Here is a 22,364-nt window from a genome sequence, read left to right as displayed (position 1 = left end):
CATTAGTGTGGGCACCAAGCAAGCTTCTCTGGGCAGAGAATTGCAAAGCTGAAATGTCACCATGGGAAAGGCCATCTCTGTGGTAGTCGTCTGTTGTAATTGCAGAGGAACCTGGAAGAGTAAACAATGCAGTGGCGACTAGCCATGATGGCTATTGCTCTCTAAGGTGAGAGGCAACAGCTTCTGAATGCCAGCTGCTGGACACTGCAGGAGGGGAGAGTGCTCTTGCTCTAGTCCTTCTTGGGGATTTCCTGCAGGCATCTTGTTGGCCACTGTGAGAACAGGAGGCTGGACTAGATGGGCCCTTGGCCTGATCCAGCGGATGGCTCTTATGTTCTTAAGAGGCTGTGATGCTGTAATCCTGAGAGTAAACCCCAATGAACACACTTACCAATGCAATGGGTTAATGAGTAAGTTGTTATTCTAAAGGCGGGTATGGTTGCCTCTCTGAAAAGAGTGCAACACTTGGCTGTTTCGCCATTTCATGAGGGTCTAAAAAAGCACACTAAAAATCAGGTTTTTTGTTTTAAAAAATATTTACTATGAAGCAAAATGCATGTTAGTCCATTTCACATGGACTAACTATCAGGACATGAATCACCTTGCTGCATGATCCAAATTGCCTAATCCCATTGAAATCAATGTGCTGCATAAAGCCAGTCTATTAATGGGACGAAAGTACTGTAGTAATTAAAATCCAGGTGTGCCTGGAAAGAAGTTACTTTATCCCCACCCCACCCCGACAAAAAAGTGTTCATACCTGGGAATCTAAACTTGTCAAGAATAAAAACGTATTTTGAGAATTTGTGAATGTAATGCGGTTGATTCATTTGTGGATGGGATTGATGGCAATAACTCCTCCTAAACCACTTCGTTCTGTCAAATCAATTCCTACTGGGATCTCTTTCCATTTGTTTAGTGAATGATTTACAGTTGCTATGTTGAATGTTGATGGGGACATATGAATAATTACTTAGCCATTACTCCTTCACTGCTCAGTTTAACTCATGAGCATAGCCAATGGGGGGGCAGGGGGCAGCTGCACCCCCCTACATCAAGCACAGTAAAACAATAGAAATACTTAACAAACTGAACAATTACGTCGGTTCTTCCCCCACCCCGAAAAGTCCAGCCCCCCCCTAACAAAAATCCTGGCTACGCCTATGGTTTAACTCCTGAATTTTTCTATGCCTGGCGGCTCAGAGGGAAGGAGCAATTGAAAGGGAAACAGCAAATTGCAGGTTCAGTGGTGTTCTTGTGAAATATGTGTATGCCCTCCACAAAGCACAATTTACTGTTAGGTACAGTCAGCGCCCCCTCCCCAATTTATGCGCGTTCAGAGAGGTTCGTTTGGCCGCGGCGCTGCAGGCACTGCTTCCAGCTGCTGTAACCATAGAGATAGGGAGTTTAGTTAGAGTTATAGAGCAGTGAGACATAACATCCAGGCTCCTTCTGCAGCTGTTTAATTCCAGGAGAAAGAAGTTAGAGCTGCCAATGGACTGCACTGGAGAAATTCCGAACAGTTGTGAGTGGGCGAAAGGAAGGATTTATGTCATAGCGGTTTTTAAAAATGTGTTTTTGTGAGTTTAAAGCATTTGAAACTTTGCCCCACCAATGCCAATGCAATTATACTATGGGGTCCGTAGTCTGTGTTGGAAAGCGACTTCCACGAGCTCAATGAAAATCACCACTCTATCGCAGGTTAGAGGTAGGGATAAGGCAGTTCTCTGGTTGCACTTGCAACCAAGGTCCGCGCAGGTAGTTCAAGCATCCCCCGCTCGAGCGGATCGCCGGTCAGAACTGCAGGCAGAAGTTTCGCGCTGCAGTCACTTCCAGGCAGGGGCGCTGCGCCTTCACCACGCGAAGCATGAGCTGCCTCGCCGGAAACAGCAGAAGCTTCTGCCTCTGCTGCGACCTGTTTTATGGGGAAAAGGCTGGTCCCGGTCCCGCTCCGGCCAGTCAGACCTATGGAAAACCCAGTGTTTTCTCCGGGCGGTTTTTTACCACCGCCACAAAATGGTGCCTAAAGGAGGCGGCTTCTGAGCGCGTGAGTCTGTTGCCAAGCAGGGGAGGAAAAGGCGGAGCGGCGCTGAGGCGGCTCCTTCCGGGGCGAGGGAGGCCGCCGGGAAGCGGAGCGAGGCGCCATGGCGGTGCTCCTGGAAACCACGCTGGGAGACCTGGTGATCGACTTGTACACGGAGGAGAGGCCGAGAGGTGAGAGGAAGCTCCGGCGTCCGCCAGCAGAAGGCTGAACAGGCTGCGGATGCCTCTCCCGAGTGTCCCTCTCCGGCGCGGCCTTCAGGAGCCGCCATGGAGTTTTTCCTCCCTCGTTGCATTTCTGCGCTGCACCGGTTGGGTTTCTGCACACCGCCCCGCAGGAGCGGCCCTAGGTGGTGTGCCTCCAAGTGGCCCGACCTGCCTTCTCCCACCTTTGGGGGTGGGAGGGTGTCATCCAGATGGTTTGGACTAGAGCTCCCGTAGTCCATGTTGGCTGGGGCTGAAGGGAGTTGTGGCCCCCAAATTTAGAGGGCACCAAGTCGGGAAAGGCTGGGCTAGACTGTGCAGTCTAGAAGCAAACAACATCCTTTGCAACGTTGTAGATACTGAGAGCAAAGCGTAGATCCTCTAGCACAGTCTCTCTTGGGATATATATTTCTACAAGTACAGTTGCTTCCAGGAGACAACTTTCATTGATTCTTCAGGAATCCTACCAGGATTATTTTAAAAATGCCGTCTTTCTTTTGCTTTGTTTATTGGTTTTGCCTCATGCCTTTGGCAGTAGCTTGACACCCAAAGATTAAGCAACTGAAGTTTTTCTAATTGTGAGTAGGATCTATGCGAGTAGGATAAATACTGCAAGGTATGGATTCGTTCATGTGGGAAGAGGCAGTCCTTGAGGTCCTGAACTATAGGGCTTGATAGGTCAAAACAAGCACTTTGAATTGATTACAGAAACTAATCAGTAGCTATTGCAATCTGGACATAATTGGTGTACTGTACTCAGATGTTCTGTAAGGGGCACGGGTGGCGCTGTGGGTTAAACCACAGAGCCTGTGGTTTGCCGATCAGGAGGTCAGCGGTTCGAATCCCTGCAATGGGGTGAGCTCCCAGTCCCTGCTCCTACTAACATAGCAGTTCGAAAGCATGCAGTGCAAGCGGATAAATAGGTACCACTCCAGTGGGAAGGTAAACGGCATTTCCGTGCGCTGCTCTGGTTCTCCAGAAGCGGCTTAGTCATGCTGGCCACATGACCAGGAAGCTGTACGCAGGCTCCCTTGGCCAGTAAAGTGAGATGCGCGCCGCAACCCCAGAGTCGTCCGCGACTGGACCTAATGGCCAGGGGTCCCTTTACCTTTACCTTTACTCAGACCTTCTGGTCTCAGTAATCTGGCCACTAAATTTTGCAACAGTGTAACTTCTGAACTGTTTTCAGAGGCAGCCCCATGTATAAAGCATTGTAGTAGTTTAACCTAGAGGTTATCAACATATAAATAATTGAATCTATGTTATCTCTGTCCAGATAGAGTAGCATCTAGGCCACGGGCAGACAACCTAAGGCCCATGGGCCACAAGTGGCCCACGGGGGACGTTTAACCGGCCCACAAGCTGCCACCAAGCCGCCTGCTCGGTGAGTCCCCATGCACTGCACTAAACCAGTGCAACATGGGAACTCGCTTCTGCAGTGCTGGAAATCACATCTGTGCATGCTCAGATGCTAAAAATCGTGTCTGCGCAGACACCGGAAATCGCGGCCGCATGTGCGATCCAGCCCACGGAGGGATTTCCGCTGGAGTGAACCGGCCCAAGCGAGGTAAACCTTGCCGACTCCTGATCTAGGCCTCCAGCCAAAGCTGGTGGAAAATGCTGCACCATCCAGGCTACTTGTGCCTCCAAAGAGAGCCATGGTTCCAGAAGCATTCCTAAACTGCACACCTGCTCCTTTAAAGGGAGTGCAACCCCATTTAACATCTGAACATCATCTTTTCACTGTTATTTTACTCAGGATGACTTCTGTATTCTGAAATTTCTGTTAAGTGTTGACTAGAGTGACAACCTTGGCACAGGGTTTGTTTCTACTAGCCTCTTATTGCAGGCATTGATGTGTTGTGGATTTTGTTGTTCCTATGTATAATGGAGGAACAGTGAAAGTTTCTTTTATTAAGCAAAACATGCAGACTGGTTTATTTGCTTTAAATTTCTTGCAGCTTGCCTGAATTTTCTGAAGCTCTGCAAAATCAAGTACTACAATTACTGCCTTATACATAATATACAAGTAAGTATTTGTTATGATTGATTAGTATTTGTCATGGTTTTTATTTTTTTTAACTGAACATTTAAATCACTAAACACTTTAAAGATTTTGTGCTATACAGTTGATAAAGAGAGTTGAACTTAGATCTAGGAAATCTTAGCTCACTTCACCTGTACTGTATATTGGAAATAATAGCTTTGCAGTCTGCATCATACAAACGTCAGTGCAAGCAGTAAATTTTAATAAACCTATTTTTCTAAAACTCGTAAACTGCCCTGTGATCTTTGGATAAGGGGTGGTATAGAAATTTAATAAATTATAATAATAATAAACTATGGTGATAGGTAACATTAAATAACTTTTTATATGTGCTTTGCATTCATTCAGAGAGATTTTATCATACAAACTGGAGACCCACAGGGGACTGGCCGTGGAGGTGAATCCATTTTTTGGTGAGTTTCATTTAGATCTTGAATCTGTGTATGCTTACCAGGAAGTGAGTCTCTTTGGACACTGTGGGACCTTTGCCCAAGTAAGCATGCATTGGAACGGACAATTCATTGGGTAATTAAGCCCAGCAAAAAGACCAATAGACCTTATCTGGACTGTCTATCTTAGGTGTTCTTCCCCCTCCAGTAATGCTGACAAATTTTGTGTTCAGCTGTCTAAAGAAAGGAGATTCCCTTGTATGGAACATTACTCTTTTAAAAATGGAAATGAATATTTTTCTCATCTCCGTAGCCAATCCAACAAGATTCACACCACTCCTTTGAACACATGGAACTAGATGCATGCTTGACGGATCAAGGCAAATGTATTGTTTTTCTAAAAGCAGTTCTAAAAGCTTGTGAACGTGGGTGTAGTTACCCTATTAAGAGTTTCTTAGGCACACAGAGAGGTCCTACATTATTTGATGTACCCTATTCATTTGAAAGGAATATGTTTGCATCTTGGTCTCCTATTGAAACAAATAGTGATGATCTTAATAGAAGAGCTTTGCATGCATATTGGAGTATTTTAAACTGATTGTTGGACTGAGGCACTTATAATGAAGTTTAAAACACTAATTACCAGTATTACAAGCACCGCCAATAACTGATCATTTTCTATTCTTGTGGAGGAAAGATGTAAGTAGACTATAACATTTGTTTAGTTTTTTTTTGTCTGAATATTACCTTTGTGTGTTTCAGCAAATTGTATGGGGATCAAGCTAGATTTTTTGAAACAGAAAAAGTGCCAAGAATTAAACACAAGAAAAGGGGTACAGTGTCAATGGTGAACAATGGCAGTGATCAGCATGGATCTCAGGTCAGTCCACAGCACTGGAAGAGTCTTACAAGAAACATGGGATAAGTGAAAGGAGTGATGCCACAAAGAATTAAAATAACAATTTGACTGGGCATAATCCATGCACATGATACAGATATGTTCTTAAAGAACAGCTACTAACAAGACTTGCCACAACATTAAAAACACAAACTAATACTTAAATAGATTGACATTGTGGATAAATAGAAGAGCATTGACTCTAAAAACCACAATAAAGCACATGCACAAAATTCCTATACAGTATTGTCTTCCTTTTACTTGTTCACAGTGTCAAGCAAGATGAGATAGTTATTAATATTGTGGCAAGTATGTAAATTTTAAAATGTTTTAGATTTTTACATGACTTTAGCACTCTTAGGTTTGGAAAGGCATAAAAATGTAAATGTATAATCTTTGGGAGGAGAGGGAAATCTCAAAGCTGATGATCCCTGAGAGAGTCAGGACCTAAAACTGAGAACCAATATTTCCAAATGGTACTGGACAGCAACCAGTGCAGATGTTTCAAAACAGCCATGTGAATATCAGTCTGCACTTATTAACAGGCAGGCTTCTATATTTTGTCCTAGCTGAAGTTTCCAAACCATCTTAAAAAGCAGCCCCACATGTAACACATAACATTTTACAATAGCCTCTCTTCTGGAACCTGCCCTCCAGAAAAAACAATATATTGCCTGTAGTTCCTAATCCCGTTCAGAATATACCATGATTGATGGTATTGAAAGCTGCTGTTGATAGCAAACAGTCTCAAAGAAAACATCTTAAAATACCTGGAGATTTCCACCATGCAGTTAACTCAAAATAGATTTGGGTTTTTTTAGTTTCTTATTACTACAGGAGACAACTTAGAATACCTGAATGGTGTACATACAGTCTTCGGTGAAGTAACAGAAGGCATGGATGTGTTGATGAAAATTAATGAAGCCTTCGTTGACAAGGATTTTGTTCCATATCAAGACATCAGGTTTGACTCTCTTTTGCTTTTATAGGCTACATATATCAGAAATTACCTGCTTGATCAGACCCAAAGGTCTTTCTAGTCCAGCATCCCCCGCAGGGGTCAGCCAGGTACTTTTGAGAGGTCCACATGCAGGACATAGCAATCAATACCTGTTCCCAACTGCCACATCCCAATACATTCTGATCAGTGGTATACCACCTCCGACACTAGAGGGTCCATTTGGCCTATCATGCCAAACGTTTTTGCTAGACCTATCCTCAATGAACTCATCTTTCAAAGCCAATCAAACTAGTTGCAATGACCATCTTCAGAAGCAGTGAATTCCACAAAATAATGTTTTTATTATTTATTCGATGTGTTTATATGCAGCTTTTCATTGCCAAGTGACCGCAGTTGTGTATTACATGATGGTATTTTTCTTAACTTTTTGGGGGTCTGTTCTGAAATCGTTGCCAGTCAGTTGTATGACCATCAGCTCTTGGCTATTTTGGACGTGCTTTTAGTGCCACATTCTTATAAACTGGCCAAATATGATTTAATATAATAATATAATAATTTATTATTTATACCCCGCCCATCTGGCTGAGTCTCCCTAGCCACCCTGGGTGGCTCCCAATGAAGTGTTAAAAACAGTACAGCGTTACATATTAAAAACTTCCCTGAACAGGGCTTCCTTAAGATGTCTTCTGAATGTCAGGTAATTGTTTATCTCTTTGACATCTGATGGGAGGGCGTTCCACAGGGCGGGCACCACTACCGAGAAGGCCCTCTGTCTGGTTCCCTGTAGCCTCACTTCTTGCAATGAGGGAACCGCCAGAAAGCCCTCGGCGCTGGACCTCAGTGTCCGGGCTGAACGATGGGGGTGGAGACGCTCCTTCAGGTATACAGGACCGAGGCCGTTTAGGGCTTTAAGGGTCAGCACCAACACTTTGAATCATGCTCGGAAACGTACTGGGAGCCAATGCAGATCTCTCAGAACCGGTGTTATGTGGTCCCGGCGGCCACTCCCAGTCACCAGTCTAGCTGCCGCATTCTGGATTAATTGCAGTTTCCGGGTCACCTTCAAAGGTAGCCCCACGTAGAGTGTGTTTCAGTAGTCCAAGCGTGAGATAACTAGAGCATGCACCACTCTAGCGAGACAGTTTGCGGGCAGGTAGGGTCTTAGCCTGCGTACCAGGTGGAGCTGGTAGACAGCTGCCCTGGACACAGAGTTAACCTGCGCCTCCATGGACAGCTGTGAGTCCAAAATGACTCCCAGGCTGCGCACCTGGTCCTTCAGGGGCACAGTTACCCCATTCAAGACCAGGGAATCCCCCATACCCTGTCGCGAATTCCTCGCGGCGCTTTTAGCAGAAACGCTCAGAGTCCCAGGTTTTTCCAGTGCAGTCTTTTTAATGTGAGCTATATACAGGTATTTACAAAAACAGTCCATACAGAGTAACTGCTCCTTAAGGCAAACAAATACTCTCCACCACAGCACCACCACACCACAGCACAACCACCACATACTGTTGCACAGGCTTTCCTTTTAAAACAGGTGATAATAATAATAATAATAATAATAATAATAATAATAATAATAATTTATTATTTGTACCCCGCCCATCTGGCTGGGTTTCCCCAGCCACTCTGGGCGGCTTCCATAGAAAACCAAAAATACACTAAAATATCACAGATTAAAAACTTCCCTGAACAGGGCTGCCTTAAGATGTCTTCTGAATGTCAGGTAGTTGTTTATCGCTTTGACATCCGATGGGAGGGCGTTCCACAGGGCAGGCGCCACTACCGAGAAGGCCCTCTGCCTGGTTCCCTGTAGCTTTGCTTCTCGCAATGAGGGAACCGCCAGAAGGCCCTCGGCGCTGGACCTCAGCATCCGGGCAGAACGATGGGGGTGGAGACGCTCCTTCAGGTATACTGGGCCGAGGCCGTTTAGGGCTTTAAAGGTCAACACCAGCACTTTGAATTGTGCTCGGAAACGTACTGGGAGCCAATGTAGGTCTTTCAAGACCGGTGTTATGTGGTCTCGGCGGCCGCCCCCAGTCACCAGTCTAGCTGCGGCATTCTGGATTAGTTGTAGTTTCTGAGTCACCTTCAAAGGTAGCCCCACGTAGAGCGCATTGCAGTAGTCCAAGCGGGAGATAACTAGAGCATGCACCACTCTGGCAGACAGTCCGTGGGCAGGTAGGGTCTCAGCCTGCGTACCAGGTGGAGTTGGTAGACAGCTGCCCTGGACACAGAATTGACCTGCGCCTCCATGGACAGCTGTGAGTCCAAAATGACTCCCAGGCTGCGCACCTGGTCCTTCAGGGGCACAGTTACCATATTCAGGACCAGGGAGTCCTCCACACCAGCCCGCCCCCTGTCCCCCAAAAACAGTACTTCTGTCTTGTCAGGATTCAACCTCAATCCATTAGCCGCCATCCATCCTCCAACTGCCTCCAGGCACTCACACAGGACCTTCACCGCCTTCACTGGTTCTGATTTGAAAGAGAGGTAGAGCTGGGTATCATCTGCATATTGATGGACACCCAGTCCAAACCCCCTGATGATCTCTCCCAGTGGCTTCATATAGATGTTAAAAAGCATGGGGGAGAGGACGGAACCCTGAGGCACCCCACAAGTGAGGGCCCAGGGGTCTGAGCACTCATCCCCCACCACCACTTTCTGAACACGGCCCAGGAGGAAGGAGCGAAACCACTGCATAACAGTGCCCCCAGCTCCCAGCCCCTCTAGACGGTCCAGAAGGATGTTATGGTCGATTGTATCAAAGGCCGCTGAGAGATCCAGCAGAACTAGGAAACAACTCTCACCTTTGTCCCTAGCTCACCGGAGATCATCAACCAGCGCGACCAAGGCAGTTTCAGTCCCATGATGAGGCCTGAATCCTGATTGGAAGGGATCCAAATGGTCCGCATCCTCCAGGCGTGCCTGGAGTTGTTCAGCAACCACGCGCTCAATCACCTTGCCCAAGAATGGAAGATTTGAGACTGGGCGATAGTTGGCCATACTGGCCGGGTCTAAAGATGGTTTTTTAAGAAGCGGTTTAATGACCGCCTCTTTCAGCGCATCTGGGAATGTTCCCTCACAGAGGGAAGCATTCACCACCCCGCAGAGCCCATCGCCCAGCCCTTCCCGGCTTGCTTTTATTAGCCAGGATGGGCAAGGATCAAGGAGACAGGTGGTTGGTTTCACTTGTCCAAGCAGCCTGTCCACATCCTCGGGGGTAACGGATTGAAATTGATTCCATGCAACTTGACCAGACAGAGCTCTAGCACTCTCCCGCCCCAGCCCTGCTCCCACGGTGGTGTCTAGCTCCTTCCGAATATGAGTGATTTTATCTGCAAAAAACTTTGCAAAATTGTTGCAGGAGATCATGGGGTCTTTACAAGGCCCCGGTGGTAAAGGTGGTTCCGTTAAATTGCGAACCACCTGAAAGAGTCTCCTGCTACTATTTTCTGCAGATGCAATAGAGGCGGTGAAGAAAGTCTTCTTCGCCGTCGCTATCGCCACTTGGTAGGCTCGAAGTTGAGCTCTAACCTGTGTCCGGTCAGATTCGGAGTGAGTTTTTTGCCACCGACGCTCTAGCCGTCTCAGCGATTGTTTCATCGCCCTCAGCTCCGAAGAAAACCACGGGGCTGTCCGGGCTCCATGCAATCGGAGAGGGCGCTTCGGAGCCAGACAGTCGATAGCCCTGGTTAACTCCGCATTCCAGCGGGCCACCAGGGAATCAGCTGAAAGGCCATCAACATGGGATAAAGCATCCCCTACCACTCTCTGGAAACCATTTGGATCCATTAAGTGGCGGGGGCGGACCATCCGAATTGGTCCCACCTCCCTGCAGAGGGGAAGGGTCGCGGAGAAGTCCAGTTGCACCAGGAAGTGATCTGACCATGGCACTTCTTTTGTTTCACTTTTACTTAGTGTCAGATCACCCACGTCACTAGAGGTGAACACCAGGTCTAAGGCATGTCCATGACTATGAGTTGGGCCAAACTTATTCAGGGACAGCCCCATGGAGGCCATGCTTTCCACGAAGTCCCGAGCGGCCCCTTGTAAGGTCGTGTCGGCATGGATGTTAAAATCCCCTAGGACAACCAAACTAGGTGTCTCCAGGAGAAAATCCGCCACGACCTGAAGCAGCTCAGACAGGGAATCCTTGGTGCAGCGGGGAGGCCGGTACACCAAAAGGAATCCTGTACTGCCCCTATTGCCCAACTTCCAGAACATGCACTCAGAAGACTGGATCTTCCCAGTAGGACGCCTGGTGCAAGCTAGTGACTTCCTAAAAATCACTGCATCCCCCCCTCCCCGCCCACATGACCTGGGTTGCTGTGCCTAAGAGAAACCTGGTGGGCAAGCAGCGGCAAGGACAGGCCCATCTGCTTCCTCCAACCAGGTCTCTGTCACACATGCCAGGTCAAATCCTCCATCCACAATCAGGTCGTGGATGGCGGTGGTTTTATTCATCATTGACCTGGCATTACACAGCAACACCTTCAGGTCATGTAGCCAATCACATTCCTGCTGAGTCACTCTGACCCAGCACTTCACAGAGTATTGCATCAGCCTGTTGAAGCCTGCAGACTTACTCAGTATCCTGCGAATCCCAACATACCCACCCGCTCCCTGTCCCCCCAAAACAGTACTTCTGTCTTGTCAGGATTCAACCTCAATCTGTTAGCTGCCATCCATCCTCCAACCGCCTCCAGGCACTCACACAGGACCTTCACCGCCTTCACTGGTTCTGATTTAAAGGAGAGGTAGAGCTGGGTGTCATCTGCATACTGATGAACACCCAGTCCAAACCCCCTGATGATCTCTCCCAGCGGCTTCATATAGATATTAAAAAGCATGGGGGAGAGGACGGAACCCTGAGGCACCCCACAAGTGAGAGCCCAGGGGTGTGAACACTCATCCCCCACCACCACTTTCTGGACACGGCCCAGGAGGAAGGAGCGAAACCACTGTATAAAAGTGCCCCCAGCTCCCAGCCCCTCTAGACGGTCCAGAAGGATGTTATGGTTGATGGTGTCAAAGGCCTCTGAGAGATCCAGCAGAACTAGGAAACAGCTCTCACCTTTGTCTCTAGCCCGCCGGAGATCATCAACCAGCGCGACCAAGGCAGTTTCAGTCCCATGGTGAGGCCTGAATCCCGATTGGAAGGGATCTAAATGGTCCGCTTCCTCCAGGCGTGCTTGGAGTTGTTCAGCAACCACCCGCTCAATCACCTTGCCCAAGAATGGTAGATTTGAGACTGGGCAATAGTTGGCCAAATTGGCCGGGTCTAAAGATGTTTTTTTAAGAAGCGGTTTAATGACCGCCTCTTTCAGTGGGTCGGGGAAGACTCCCTCACAGAGGGAAGCATTCACCACCCCGCAGAGCCCATCGCCCAGCCCTTCCCGGCTCGCTTTTGTCAGCCAGGATGGGCAAGGATCAAGGAGACAGGTGGTCGGTTTCACTTGTCCAAGCAGCCTGTCCACATCCTCGGAGGTAACAGATTGGAATTGATCCCATGTAACAGGACCAGACAGAACTCTAGCACTCTCCCGCCCTGGCCCTGCTGCCACGGTGGAGTCTACCTCCTTCTGAATCTGAGCGACTTTATCTGCAAAAAACTTTGCAAAAGCATTGCAGGAGATCTTGGGGTTCCTACCAGGCCCCGGTGGTGCAGGTGGTTCTGATAGATTGCGAACCACCTGAAAAAGTCTCCTGCTGCTGTTTTCTGCAGATGCAATGGAGGCGGCGAAGAAGGCCCTCTTCGCCGTCGCCATTGCCACTTGGTAGGCTCGACGTTGAGCTCTAGCCCGTGTCCGGTCTGATTCAGAATGAGTTTTCCGCCACCGGCGCTCTAGCCGTCTCAACGATTGTTTCATCGCCCTCAGCTCCGGGGGAAACCACGGGGCTGTCCGGGCTCCATGCAATCGGAGAGGGCGCTTCGGAGCCAGACAGTCAATAGCCCTAGTTAACTCCGCATTCCAGCGTGACACCAGGGAATCAGCTGAAAGGCCATCAACTTGGGATAAAACATCCCCTACCACTCTCTGGAAGCCAATTGGATCCATTAAGTGGCGGGGGCGGACCATCCGAATCGGTCCCACCTCCCTGCAGAGGGGAAGGGTTGCGGAGAAGTCCAGTTGCACCAGGAAGTGATCTGACCATGGCACTTCTTTTGTTTCGCTTTTAGTTAGTGTCAGATCACCAACATCCGTAGAGGTAAACACCAAGTCTAAGGCATGTCCGCGGCTATGAGTTGGGGCAAACTTATTCAGGGACAGCCCCATGGAGGCCATGCTTTCCACGAAGTCCCGAGCGGCCCCTTGTAAGGTCATGTCGGCATGGATGTTAAAATCCCCCAGGACAACCAAGCTAGGTGTCTCCAGGAGCATATCCGCCACGACCTGAAGCAGCTCAGGCAGGGAATCCTTGGTGCAGCGGGGAGGTCGGTACACCAGTAGGAATCCTGTACTGCCCTTATTGCCGAACTTCCAGAACATGCGGTAATTTGCCTTCTCTGCAGTCATATGCTGCAGTAGAATCTGAACCTTCCCCCAACAAAAGCCAGCTCACATGCTTTTGGGAAACACTGCAAGAGTCCTGCACTATACAGTGATGCTCTGTTCATTGCCTGTCTGGCTGTGTGCCATACTTGACATACATACTTTGCAACTGACCTGACTTTCTTACAGATTCAGATTATCCATCTGAGAGGTTAGTGTGTGAGTGTATTTTACTGATGCATTTGTTGCCACAACGCACACATATGCATGAAATTATCCTTTACTTTTACTGCAATTGTTGTCTAGGATAAACCATACAGTGATCTTGGATGATCCATTTGATGACCCTCCTGGTTTGGCAATACCAGATTGTTCACCAGAGCCTACCAAGGAACAGTTGGATGTGAGTGTTGCTATTTAATTTCTTTTGATACTGGAGAGGGAGGTCAGAAAATAGATAAACAAGGAATATTTACCACCATCACCCAAACCCTCAGTCCTTAATCATGGTGCCCATTCAACAGATGCAAAATGAAAAGAAGAGTAAAACAAAAAGAAAAAAAGTGAACCTGAACTGGAGGAGATGGAAAGTTTACTACTGAAACAAAAATCAAGCTGTGTCTTGACAATGAGTCATCTTCAAGGACAATAGTAATGTGTGTTTTTCAGTTTTAGCAGAGTGCATTTTTTGGAGCTCTGACTTTCATGAGGAATGTTTCCCAGAGAAATATTCTCCCTCCACCTGCTGCTTTCCTCCCAATTCAATAAGCAATGTCATAAAAAAAGCCTATCCTGAAAGGCATTCATCAATCTCTGATTAAACTATGTTAGACTGGCGCTAACACTTTGTGATGTGAAAGAATTTATATTTTCAAGGGCTGAAACATTCAAGCAGACAGATTATTAAAATTGTTATTTCTGGGTATATCTTCCATTTTTATTTGGAATGCATGGCTGCACACACCCCAATGCCTGCAGAAACATGGAGGTACAATATGTGAAATGTAAAAGATATACCTGTGTATTTTCCAAAGAAGGTATATGTCTGGCCAAAGATAAGAAGAAGGCTAAGTGTCTTCACAGGCAAACAGGCACATGTGCTATCCATGCCACATTATGTAGCTATGCCTCCTAAGGCGCAGGTTTATATGCCTGTGCTTCAGACATTAATATGGCAGGCAACTTTAGGTTTATAGATACACTGCTGCCTTGAACCTCAGAAATGGAATGGCATCTACACCCCTCCCCTGTCCAGGTTTTAAAAGGTGAAGAAAATGGGGAGAACAATTGGTGCATTCATTGTGGAATTGAGAAAAATAAGGGTCATCCTGTAACTCATACCAGAAGGATAAAAATACAAATTAACTGCTATAATTGTCATCAAGCATGTTCGTGTCTGGTGGTTCACAATATAGATTATTGTGATATATGTAAACCTGTGCTAACTGCTTACATTTTGCTGAGTGTATAATTTCAAAAAGGGTAAGCTACACAGTACAGTCGTACCTTGGAAGTCGAACGGAATCTGTTCCGGAGGTCCGTCCGACTTACAAAACGTTCGGAAACCAAAGTGTGGCTTCCAACTGGCTGCAGGAGCATCCTGCAGCCAATCGGAAGCCGCGCCGGATGTTCGGCTTCCGAAAATCGTTCAAAAACCGGAACACTCACTTCCGGGTTTCGATCATTCAGGAGCCGATTTGTTCAGGAGCCAAGGTATGACTGTACTGTGGACAGGACTGTAATCAATCTCTTAAGCTTGAACTCACATCTATATAATGATTGTAAAGTGCTTCTGTATGTCTTCCTGTGTATGTTTACAATTTGTGTTCAAGCGGTAAAGTTAGTTTCAGTTCAGCTATGCACTGAGTCACAAATGGATTGAAAAAAAGCAACAATATATACTCACTGGCTAAATATTATTAAATAGCTGTTTTTCTTTTATTTGTTTTAAATATAAGACAGAGTGGAAGAATAGGAGCTGATGAGGAGATTGATGACTTCAAAGGAAGGTCTGTTGATGAAGTGGAAGAAATTCTGGCAGAGAAAGAAGCAAAAACTAAGGCTATTCTTTTGGAAATGGTAAATATGTTCAATTATTTAACTCAAAGTCAGCCTTGCAGATATGCATGCGCTTTTTGTGAATATAAATAAAGCAATCGCAGCATCAGATATGATGATTACTAGGACTGTCTGTTGAATCTAGATGTAGGTTCAATATTTTTAAAAAATCTAATAATTGATCTTGCAATGGGACATAAAGATAAATCAGAAGGATTTTATGCATGCTTAAAAGGTTGTATATGTTAAATAATTACATGTCAAAACATGTCTAAATGTGACTTGCCTGAGATTCTGTATAAAGTGGGACTAAAATCTCCTCTCATATCACACTTATATTCCAGGTTGGAGACTTGCCTGATGCAGACATCAAGCCTCCTGAAAATGTCTTGTTTGTTTGCAAACTTAATCCTGTGACAACAGACGAAGACCTTGAAATCATATTTTCCCGATTCGGGCCAATAAAAAGGTAATTATTGAAAATCGGCACAAGAAGCAAAAAGTTTGCAAGTAATTTTAAAACTCTTCCTTTCTGGGACTGATTGCTCTGCTTGGGTTTGTTTCAGTCATAAATCTTTTATTTCAACCATTGGCTATTTTAGAAATTTTTAAGACTTGAACAGCAGAGGCGGGTGCTGGTAAGTGGGAGTCGGGAATTTTACTAGGGCTGGAGGAAGGTGCTTATTGGCTGGCTTCCCCTTCAGCATGTGTAGAAACAAAGTTAGGGGAAACATGGTGTCACAAGAAGTTGTGCAGCGTCTTTCCCTCTCCTTCCAAGAGTCCTTTTTTCCCTAGATGCACTTTTTCTTCCTCTTCTCCCCCTGCCTTTTCTTGTCAATTCACTTTTGAATTCTACCTCTTTCAAGCATGCTGCTGTCTGATCCCTAGAAGAGTGCCCCAGGGGCTATGGGACAGAGTGGGGAGGGAGGTATGCGCACAGAGAAGGGGCTTTACCTATGCAATGCCTCGTTAGGACAGAGTGGAACTCTGCTAACTGGATTATCCCACAAGCAAAAGGAGTGAGCAAGGAATTCTTGCTCATTCTCCCTTCCGCATATGCCTCCTGCATGAGGGACCCTCTTGGGAGAGGGCTGTAGCGGGAAGGGAAGATTGGGAAAGATCTCCTCTCCTCACTGCTTCCACTAGTTGGAGCACCCAGACAGAAAAGCAGGAGGTTCTTTTGGAGCAGAGTTCCACCTGCAAATGGAAGGTGCGCTTCCATTCACAGACGAAGATGTCTGGATCCAAATCATAATGTTGGGTTTCTCAAGACCTGCATTTTTAACACATATCCTTATGCATTTTGTGTCTTCTGATGCAACAATTGCTTATGAAGCCACTCTATACCCAGAATTTGTGGTGTAGGAGGCAGCCCTCTGTTTCTGGTCTTAGACCTAACAGCGATGGCTAGTATGGAAAAAGTGGTCCATGTTAGCAGATACAGAGCTGTCTTTATTGGAGACTTGTTGAGGAAGGTTTCAGCCCATTGATATCATACCACTGTTGTCGTTGTCCTGCGATTTCCAGAACAAAATGCTTTACTCATTTTTCAGTTGCGAAGTGATTCGAGATTGGAAGACAGGTGAATCCCTCTGCTATGCTTTCATCGAGTTTGAAAAGGTATGTGGCCTCGCAAAAAACTACTCACAGTTCATTTTATGTAGCATCTTTATAGGAGGGTAAAACCTAAAGGTGTGTTCTACCTGTCTCTTATGAAATGGTTTTATAATGCTGCTAATAAAATTACAAAGGTGGAGCAGCTTATGACATTCAAAGCACCAGTACAACTCACCCACACCCAAAATCTGTAATGACAAATTTTCTGTTGTGAGTTTGAGGAAAGTATTTTCTGTTGGAACAATTCTGTCCTGGATAGTGTATAATGATCATCTGGGAAGATCCAAATGAGCTCTGCTGTAGGTTCATTTCTGATTTCTGGGAAGTCACTGCCTCTCAGCTTTAGATCCCCATTCATAAGATATAGTTTACAGTGACCAGTCTCACTGGGATCGTGAGAGAATTAATAATAAAACTTTCAGAAAGTCAGATCCTGTTTGGGTGCCTGATTCCAATCCTCCTGGGATTGCTTGTGCTCCTTTCAATTTCTGGTTTAGTTTATGCATTTAAGAAATTGAAAATGGCTTGACAGTTCTTAATGCATGGGAAGAACTAGGCTCTTGATTTGCTTCTCTTAAATTCTCCTCATAGAAGTGTAGTGATGTTGTGGTGTGTAGGTTGCACAGGGCTGTGGCAGAAATGGTTTTGGATTCCTTGACCATACAGATAGATAGATTAATGCATTTTTGGATAACCACCATGTACAAACATTTGGGGTTTCATTACGCAAACTTGATACCAAACATTTTAAGTTGAAACAAATCTCTACAATAATGGATAACACAATATCACTGTGCCAGCACAACAGTTGGTGTTCCTCATCCAAAGCATGAGGACTTTATGGACTTTTAAGCTACTGGAATTTCCTTTTTCCATTCATATACTGCCATTGCAGGTTTATTTTTAAATGTTATTTTCTAATTTTAACTTTACATTTCTCTGAAACGTGTACCAGGAAGAAGATTGTGAGAAAGCTTACTTTAAGATGGATAATGTTTTAATAGATGACAGGCGGATACATGTGGATTTTAGCCAGTCTGTTGCAAAGATTAAATGGAAAGGAAAAGGTAATTTATTTTATGCATTATATCTATAACTCTTTTTTATTATAACCATCAGTTCTCCTTTAGGAGAGCAGACAAACATTAGCTTTTGATGCAGTCACGTTCAGGTTTGCTAGTTATGAAATTGCCAAACAACCATAAAATGTGATCTCTTCCCAGTTAACATCCTATAAATACCCTGCTTCTCAGATTGGGTAGTGTATAGTATTTTGTGCTGGTGGAGAATAAGGGCAAAGCAACCCAACCCTCTCCCTTATACCAGGCTGGTGGGAAGGTGTTAGAACGAACAGAGGTGCCCCTCCCTAGTTCTGTTAGCCATGTCAGCTAGCCACCAAATATGCAGACAATCAGGAGAGCCACTTGTGGGATCCCTAATGGTAGCAGCCAGTAGAAGCTGGGAAACTGGGAGTCAGTGAGCATTGAAAGTGAATGTTCCTCAAACTTTTTGAATTGACTACCTTTCTAAAAATCTATTTATTCTTCGTACTGAGAATCACAGACATACCCAAAAATTCAGAGCTTCTGTTAGGCAGATGAGAATGTGGAGGAGTTTTGGTGCACAGCTGCACATATGCTCTGCTGTGCATGAGAATCTGTAGACCAAGAAAGGGAGACATTAATGACTATTTTAGGTGTCCTTTCTCTCAATTCTCTCTCTTTGCTGAATAGTCCCTTCTTGCTAGCTTGGAACCTCAACTCTACAAAATATTTAGCCATTTGCATTTTGTGACCTTGAACCATAAGATGGCAGCACATAGCTAAAGATACTCATTTAAGCAGTGAATTTTCCCTCTCTCCCACATTTTAAAAAGTTTTATATTATTTATTATTTTGACAATTCCAAATGTGGGGTGTGGAGGTGACTCGTGATTTTTGTCCTGGTTACAAAACTGATACTGGATTATCTCTCTAATGAGTTTCTTACTTGCATTCAAGATCAATGGCAGCTTCTCTCTCTTCCTATGAACAGGTGGGAAGTATACGAAGGATGATTTCAAAGAATATGAAAAGGACCGTGACAAAACTCCTAAATTAAGTTTGAAGGAGAAGGTGAAGCCAAAGCAAGAGTATCCTTTGCAAATAAATAATTGTATGTTATTTTTAAAAACTCCTATTTTACTATTTATGAGTAAAAAGCCTACAACCTGGATACGTATGGTATATGTTTCCAGTTTATTGAAATCTTGCAGTGGGATTGCAAAAACATTTTACCTTTATTGTGGTAGATAGATTTTTATTACCTTAACTTCTAATAACTGTTTCTCAGACTAGTAGTTTTTGTATGTAAACTCCTTTGCGATGTAACTCTGTGCATGTAAAATTTTAATTCACTTATTTAGTTAAAATCTTAGTTGAATTTAGAAATGTGGAAATCACTTTTCAATTGGCGTTTCCAACTCCTTGACCAAAACAAAATAGCCCCAGCTAAATGTCTGTATTGGGCCATATTCCAGCTTTGTGGGCTTCAAAACAGAGCAGCTCCATCCTCAGGCTGTGGTTCGAATCAGAGTAGTTAACTTTTAAAAATGCATGTTTTCATATGGTGGGAGCTGTGTGTGTTCTACTTGCCCTGCCAGTGCTGCCTCCCTCGGACTTGATGATGCTTGCCTGGATCGTCTTACTGTACAATCTGGCTGAACTACATAGTAAACCCATTATAGATGCTGTGACATGGAGTCTAACCATCATCTCTATGCAGCTATGTCTTTTGACAGCTATTGTGCCCTACTTGTGCCATTTGAATTGTGCCTTAGAATAGCTGTAAAATGGGGGGGGCGGCATTCGTTTTTGTTATGCAGTTAAAATGATAATGTGCATTCACTGGCTTTGACCTTCCAGAAATGAATCCAGAGGTGCACTGAAGTGGACCATTTTACTTTGTCATTTTATTCTCCTGGATCCAGTTCACTCATGTTTTTGCCTGATAGTGCTGCAAGGTGTTAACTCTGTTGGCCAACTTGTTGGCTAACCCTAATATCTGTCTCCCAAGCTTTCCTTAACAGACTGCTCTAGCTCAAGATATGACCTTGTATTGGAGGACGAAGAGGATGATGGCAAAACAAGTCACAGGCACTCTGATAAAAAGAAGAAGAAACGCCACCATTCAGATGATACCGATGAGGATGAGAAGAGGTCCAAAAAGTCTAAGGTGCTGGGCTCTTGTCCTTTCAGTTTAATGATGTGTTGCTGCATCAGGGAAACATTGGGTCAGATGCATGGAATGTTTTCATCACACTTCAGTCAACACTCAGTAGATATACAGTGGTACCTCGGGTTACATACCCTTCAGGTTACAGACTCTACTAACCCAGAAATAGTACCTCGGGTTAAGAACTTTTCTTCAGGATGAGAACAGAAATCATGTTCCGGCGGCGCGGCAGCAGCGGGAGGCCCCATTAGCTAAAGTGGTGCTTCAGGTTAAGAACAGACCTCCAGAACAAATTAAGTACTTAACCCAAGGTTCTTTGCTGCCACATTTCTCTTTGCTGCTGTTTCTCTTCTCCTTTTGCTTTCTGGTTCATGAGTTTAAGCTTTATCCGCTTTTCCCATTCCTGTTCTCATATCCCAATATATTTTTTCCATGATCTTGGCTCCTACAGCTGCACCATTCTCAGCTGTCTGAAGGTCTCCTGCCTCAAACAACTCCACCCTTGCTTTCTTTTACTGGATGTTTCCTGTATGATTTATTGATACCATCTCTTCATGTCCTTTTTCAAAACCAAGCAAATTAAATAAAATAGTAGTAGACTTCATTTGTTTTAAAAGGAAAGGCATTGAATAATACAGTGTTGCACAACAGCATCAAAAGTTCAGAGCAGACATGTCACAAAATATAATAGATATATATTACATTTCTTGATCCTGTAAAACATGCTTAATTTTTGGAATCAGGCTTAGATTTTTCACTTTTGTTGGACTGAAGCAAAGGAAAGGGAAGGGCTTTTATGTAAGCATACAAAGCCTGTGAAACATGCATACTTTCCTCATCCATTATTTATACAAGTTATGTTGGTTGAATCTATTTTACTAATGACAATACGTGGGGGTGGGGTAGAGATAGCAAATATGGTGAAATTATTATTCGGAAACTACATTCTTGTATAAGGAAGGGAGAGTTTTAAAGTTTTGAAAATTGCCCATGATAAATTTTGTTTCTGTATTCTTTTGCTGAAGCAAGTGGTCCTTGCTGCAGAAACCTAACTTTACAAGGTTAAAAAACCAGGTGAATGAAGCAACCACTTTAATTCAGCCACACATTGCTGATAATAGGTTGTATCCAAAGATGGTTTGAGAGGAAGGCTGTTCATGCAACTGAATTTTTGCCACAGTCCCAAAAAGAATGCTGTAAGCTCTGAATGCATTTACATCTGATTCTGAATTACGTCATTGCAAGCTTGTGTACTCTTCTCAAATTAATTTGTGTCATTCCTACCCCTTTCTAATCCTTACAACTCTCTGTACATTTCTTAAAGCAGGACTTTGACCGAAGGCAGAAAGAAGAGAAAAGAAAAAACGAAAAGCGAGAGAGGCGGCGCAGCCGTAGCCGTAGCCAGTCTTGGGACAGAGATGACCGATACCGAAAGTCAAAGGACAAATACCACGAGGAAAAGAGGAAAGCCAGAAGCCCTAAGAAACCCAGAGAGAAGGAGAAGTCTAAGTACAGATGAATGAGGATTAAGAAAAACAAACTCTTCCCCCAGTGCTTTTCCACCATTGAGACCTACAACCACTCCCCAAAGACCCTTCAGTCTTCCTTTTTGACTTTTGATCCTGGGGCTCTATAGGATGACATCCTATAATGTGGAATTTAGTAGAATTTTGACTGTATGGGGGGGGGGGAGTTAAAGCATTTTGTTTTCAGTTTACGGTGGAATGGTGACAAGACCACCACATTATTTGATTTATTACAGACACCATCCACCAAAAAGGAACCTTGGTAATGTCAGCCGTTAATGGTAGAGGTCATACTTAAAACATTATTTTTGTCAGCTCTTAAGAGTTACTCGATTCATAATTAATTTCCTACTTTGTTATCTTATCTGTATAGGAAACTGCATGCAGCTGAAGGGTGTGTCTTTATGTGTGACAGAAGTGGGCTTTATTTTGCCATGGAAACCTGCTTCCAGTTGGGGCTTCCTGCTACATGTATTGAAGTAGTGTTGCGTGTCTTAATTACACATGCTGTATACACAGTTGGTACAGCCAGTTCCTAGACAGAACTGATATCCAAGTAGAGACTTTGTCCCGTGCAAAGTAGCTCAAAATTCCTTTGGTTGTGTGAGGCCTTCACTAAAAGGCCATCTTTTACAATACACATTTCATAATTCAGAAGCATGTTTGTTTGTTTGTTTTTTAATACCTACACACTTCTCCCTGAAGCTGTTTTCTATATGCAGAGATCTAGATTCATTGCAGGAAGAAGTCTCTCCACTTTGTAGTTATTGCAAGGCAAGCAACAAGCAAACTCCACACTAGCATTGAAGATTCTGTATGTCACTTTAGAGGGTGTGAGAAAAGAATCCTTTCTTCAGAAGCCAACAACAGAATTAGAGAAGGTACAATATCTCATTTGAGAAGATGTAGCAGTG

The 22,364-nt window shown here is 44.7% G+C and overlaps 1 protein-coding gene across 2 annotated transcripts; it reads left to right on the top strand.

Moving 5' to 3' along the window:
- Positions 1-1,473: 1,473 nt before the first annotated feature.
- PPIL4 (peptidylprolyl isomerase like 4) lies at positions 1,474-22,107 on the top strand. 2 transcript variants are annotated; one of them, XM_083608008.1, is made up of 13 exons: positions 1,474-2,214; positions 4,206-4,273; positions 4,640-4,704; positions 5,443-5,560; positions 6,400-6,542; positions 13,343-13,439; positions 14,999-15,115; positions 15,439-15,563; positions 16,648-16,714; positions 17,667-17,778; positions 18,746-18,842; positions 19,789-19,924; positions 21,249-22,107. In XM_083608008.1, the coding sequence occupies exons 1-13, from the start codon at positions 2,145-2,147 to the stop codon at positions 21,441-21,443; spliced, it is 1,410 nt and encodes a 469-aa protein (XP_083464134.1). In that variant the 5' UTR covers positions 1,474-2,144; the 3' UTR covers positions 21,444-22,107. The 2 variants fall into 2 exon arrangements, with proteins under 2 accessions (XP_083464134.1, XP_083464135.1); XM_083608009.1 differs by having other exon boundaries at positions 1,481-2,214; positions 21,252-22,107.
- Positions 22,108-22,364: the final 257 nt, after the last annotated feature.

Source organism: Podarcis filfolensis, assembly GCF_964270895.1.
Source record: "Podarcis filfolensis genome assembly, chromosome: 3".
Taxonomy (NCBI): Eukaryota; Metazoa; Chordata; class Lepidosauria; order Squamata; family Lacertidae; genus Podarcis; species Podarcis filfolensis.
The sequence above is the reverse complement of the archived record's forward strand: the minus strand, read 5'-3'. Positions and strand labels throughout refer to the sequence as shown.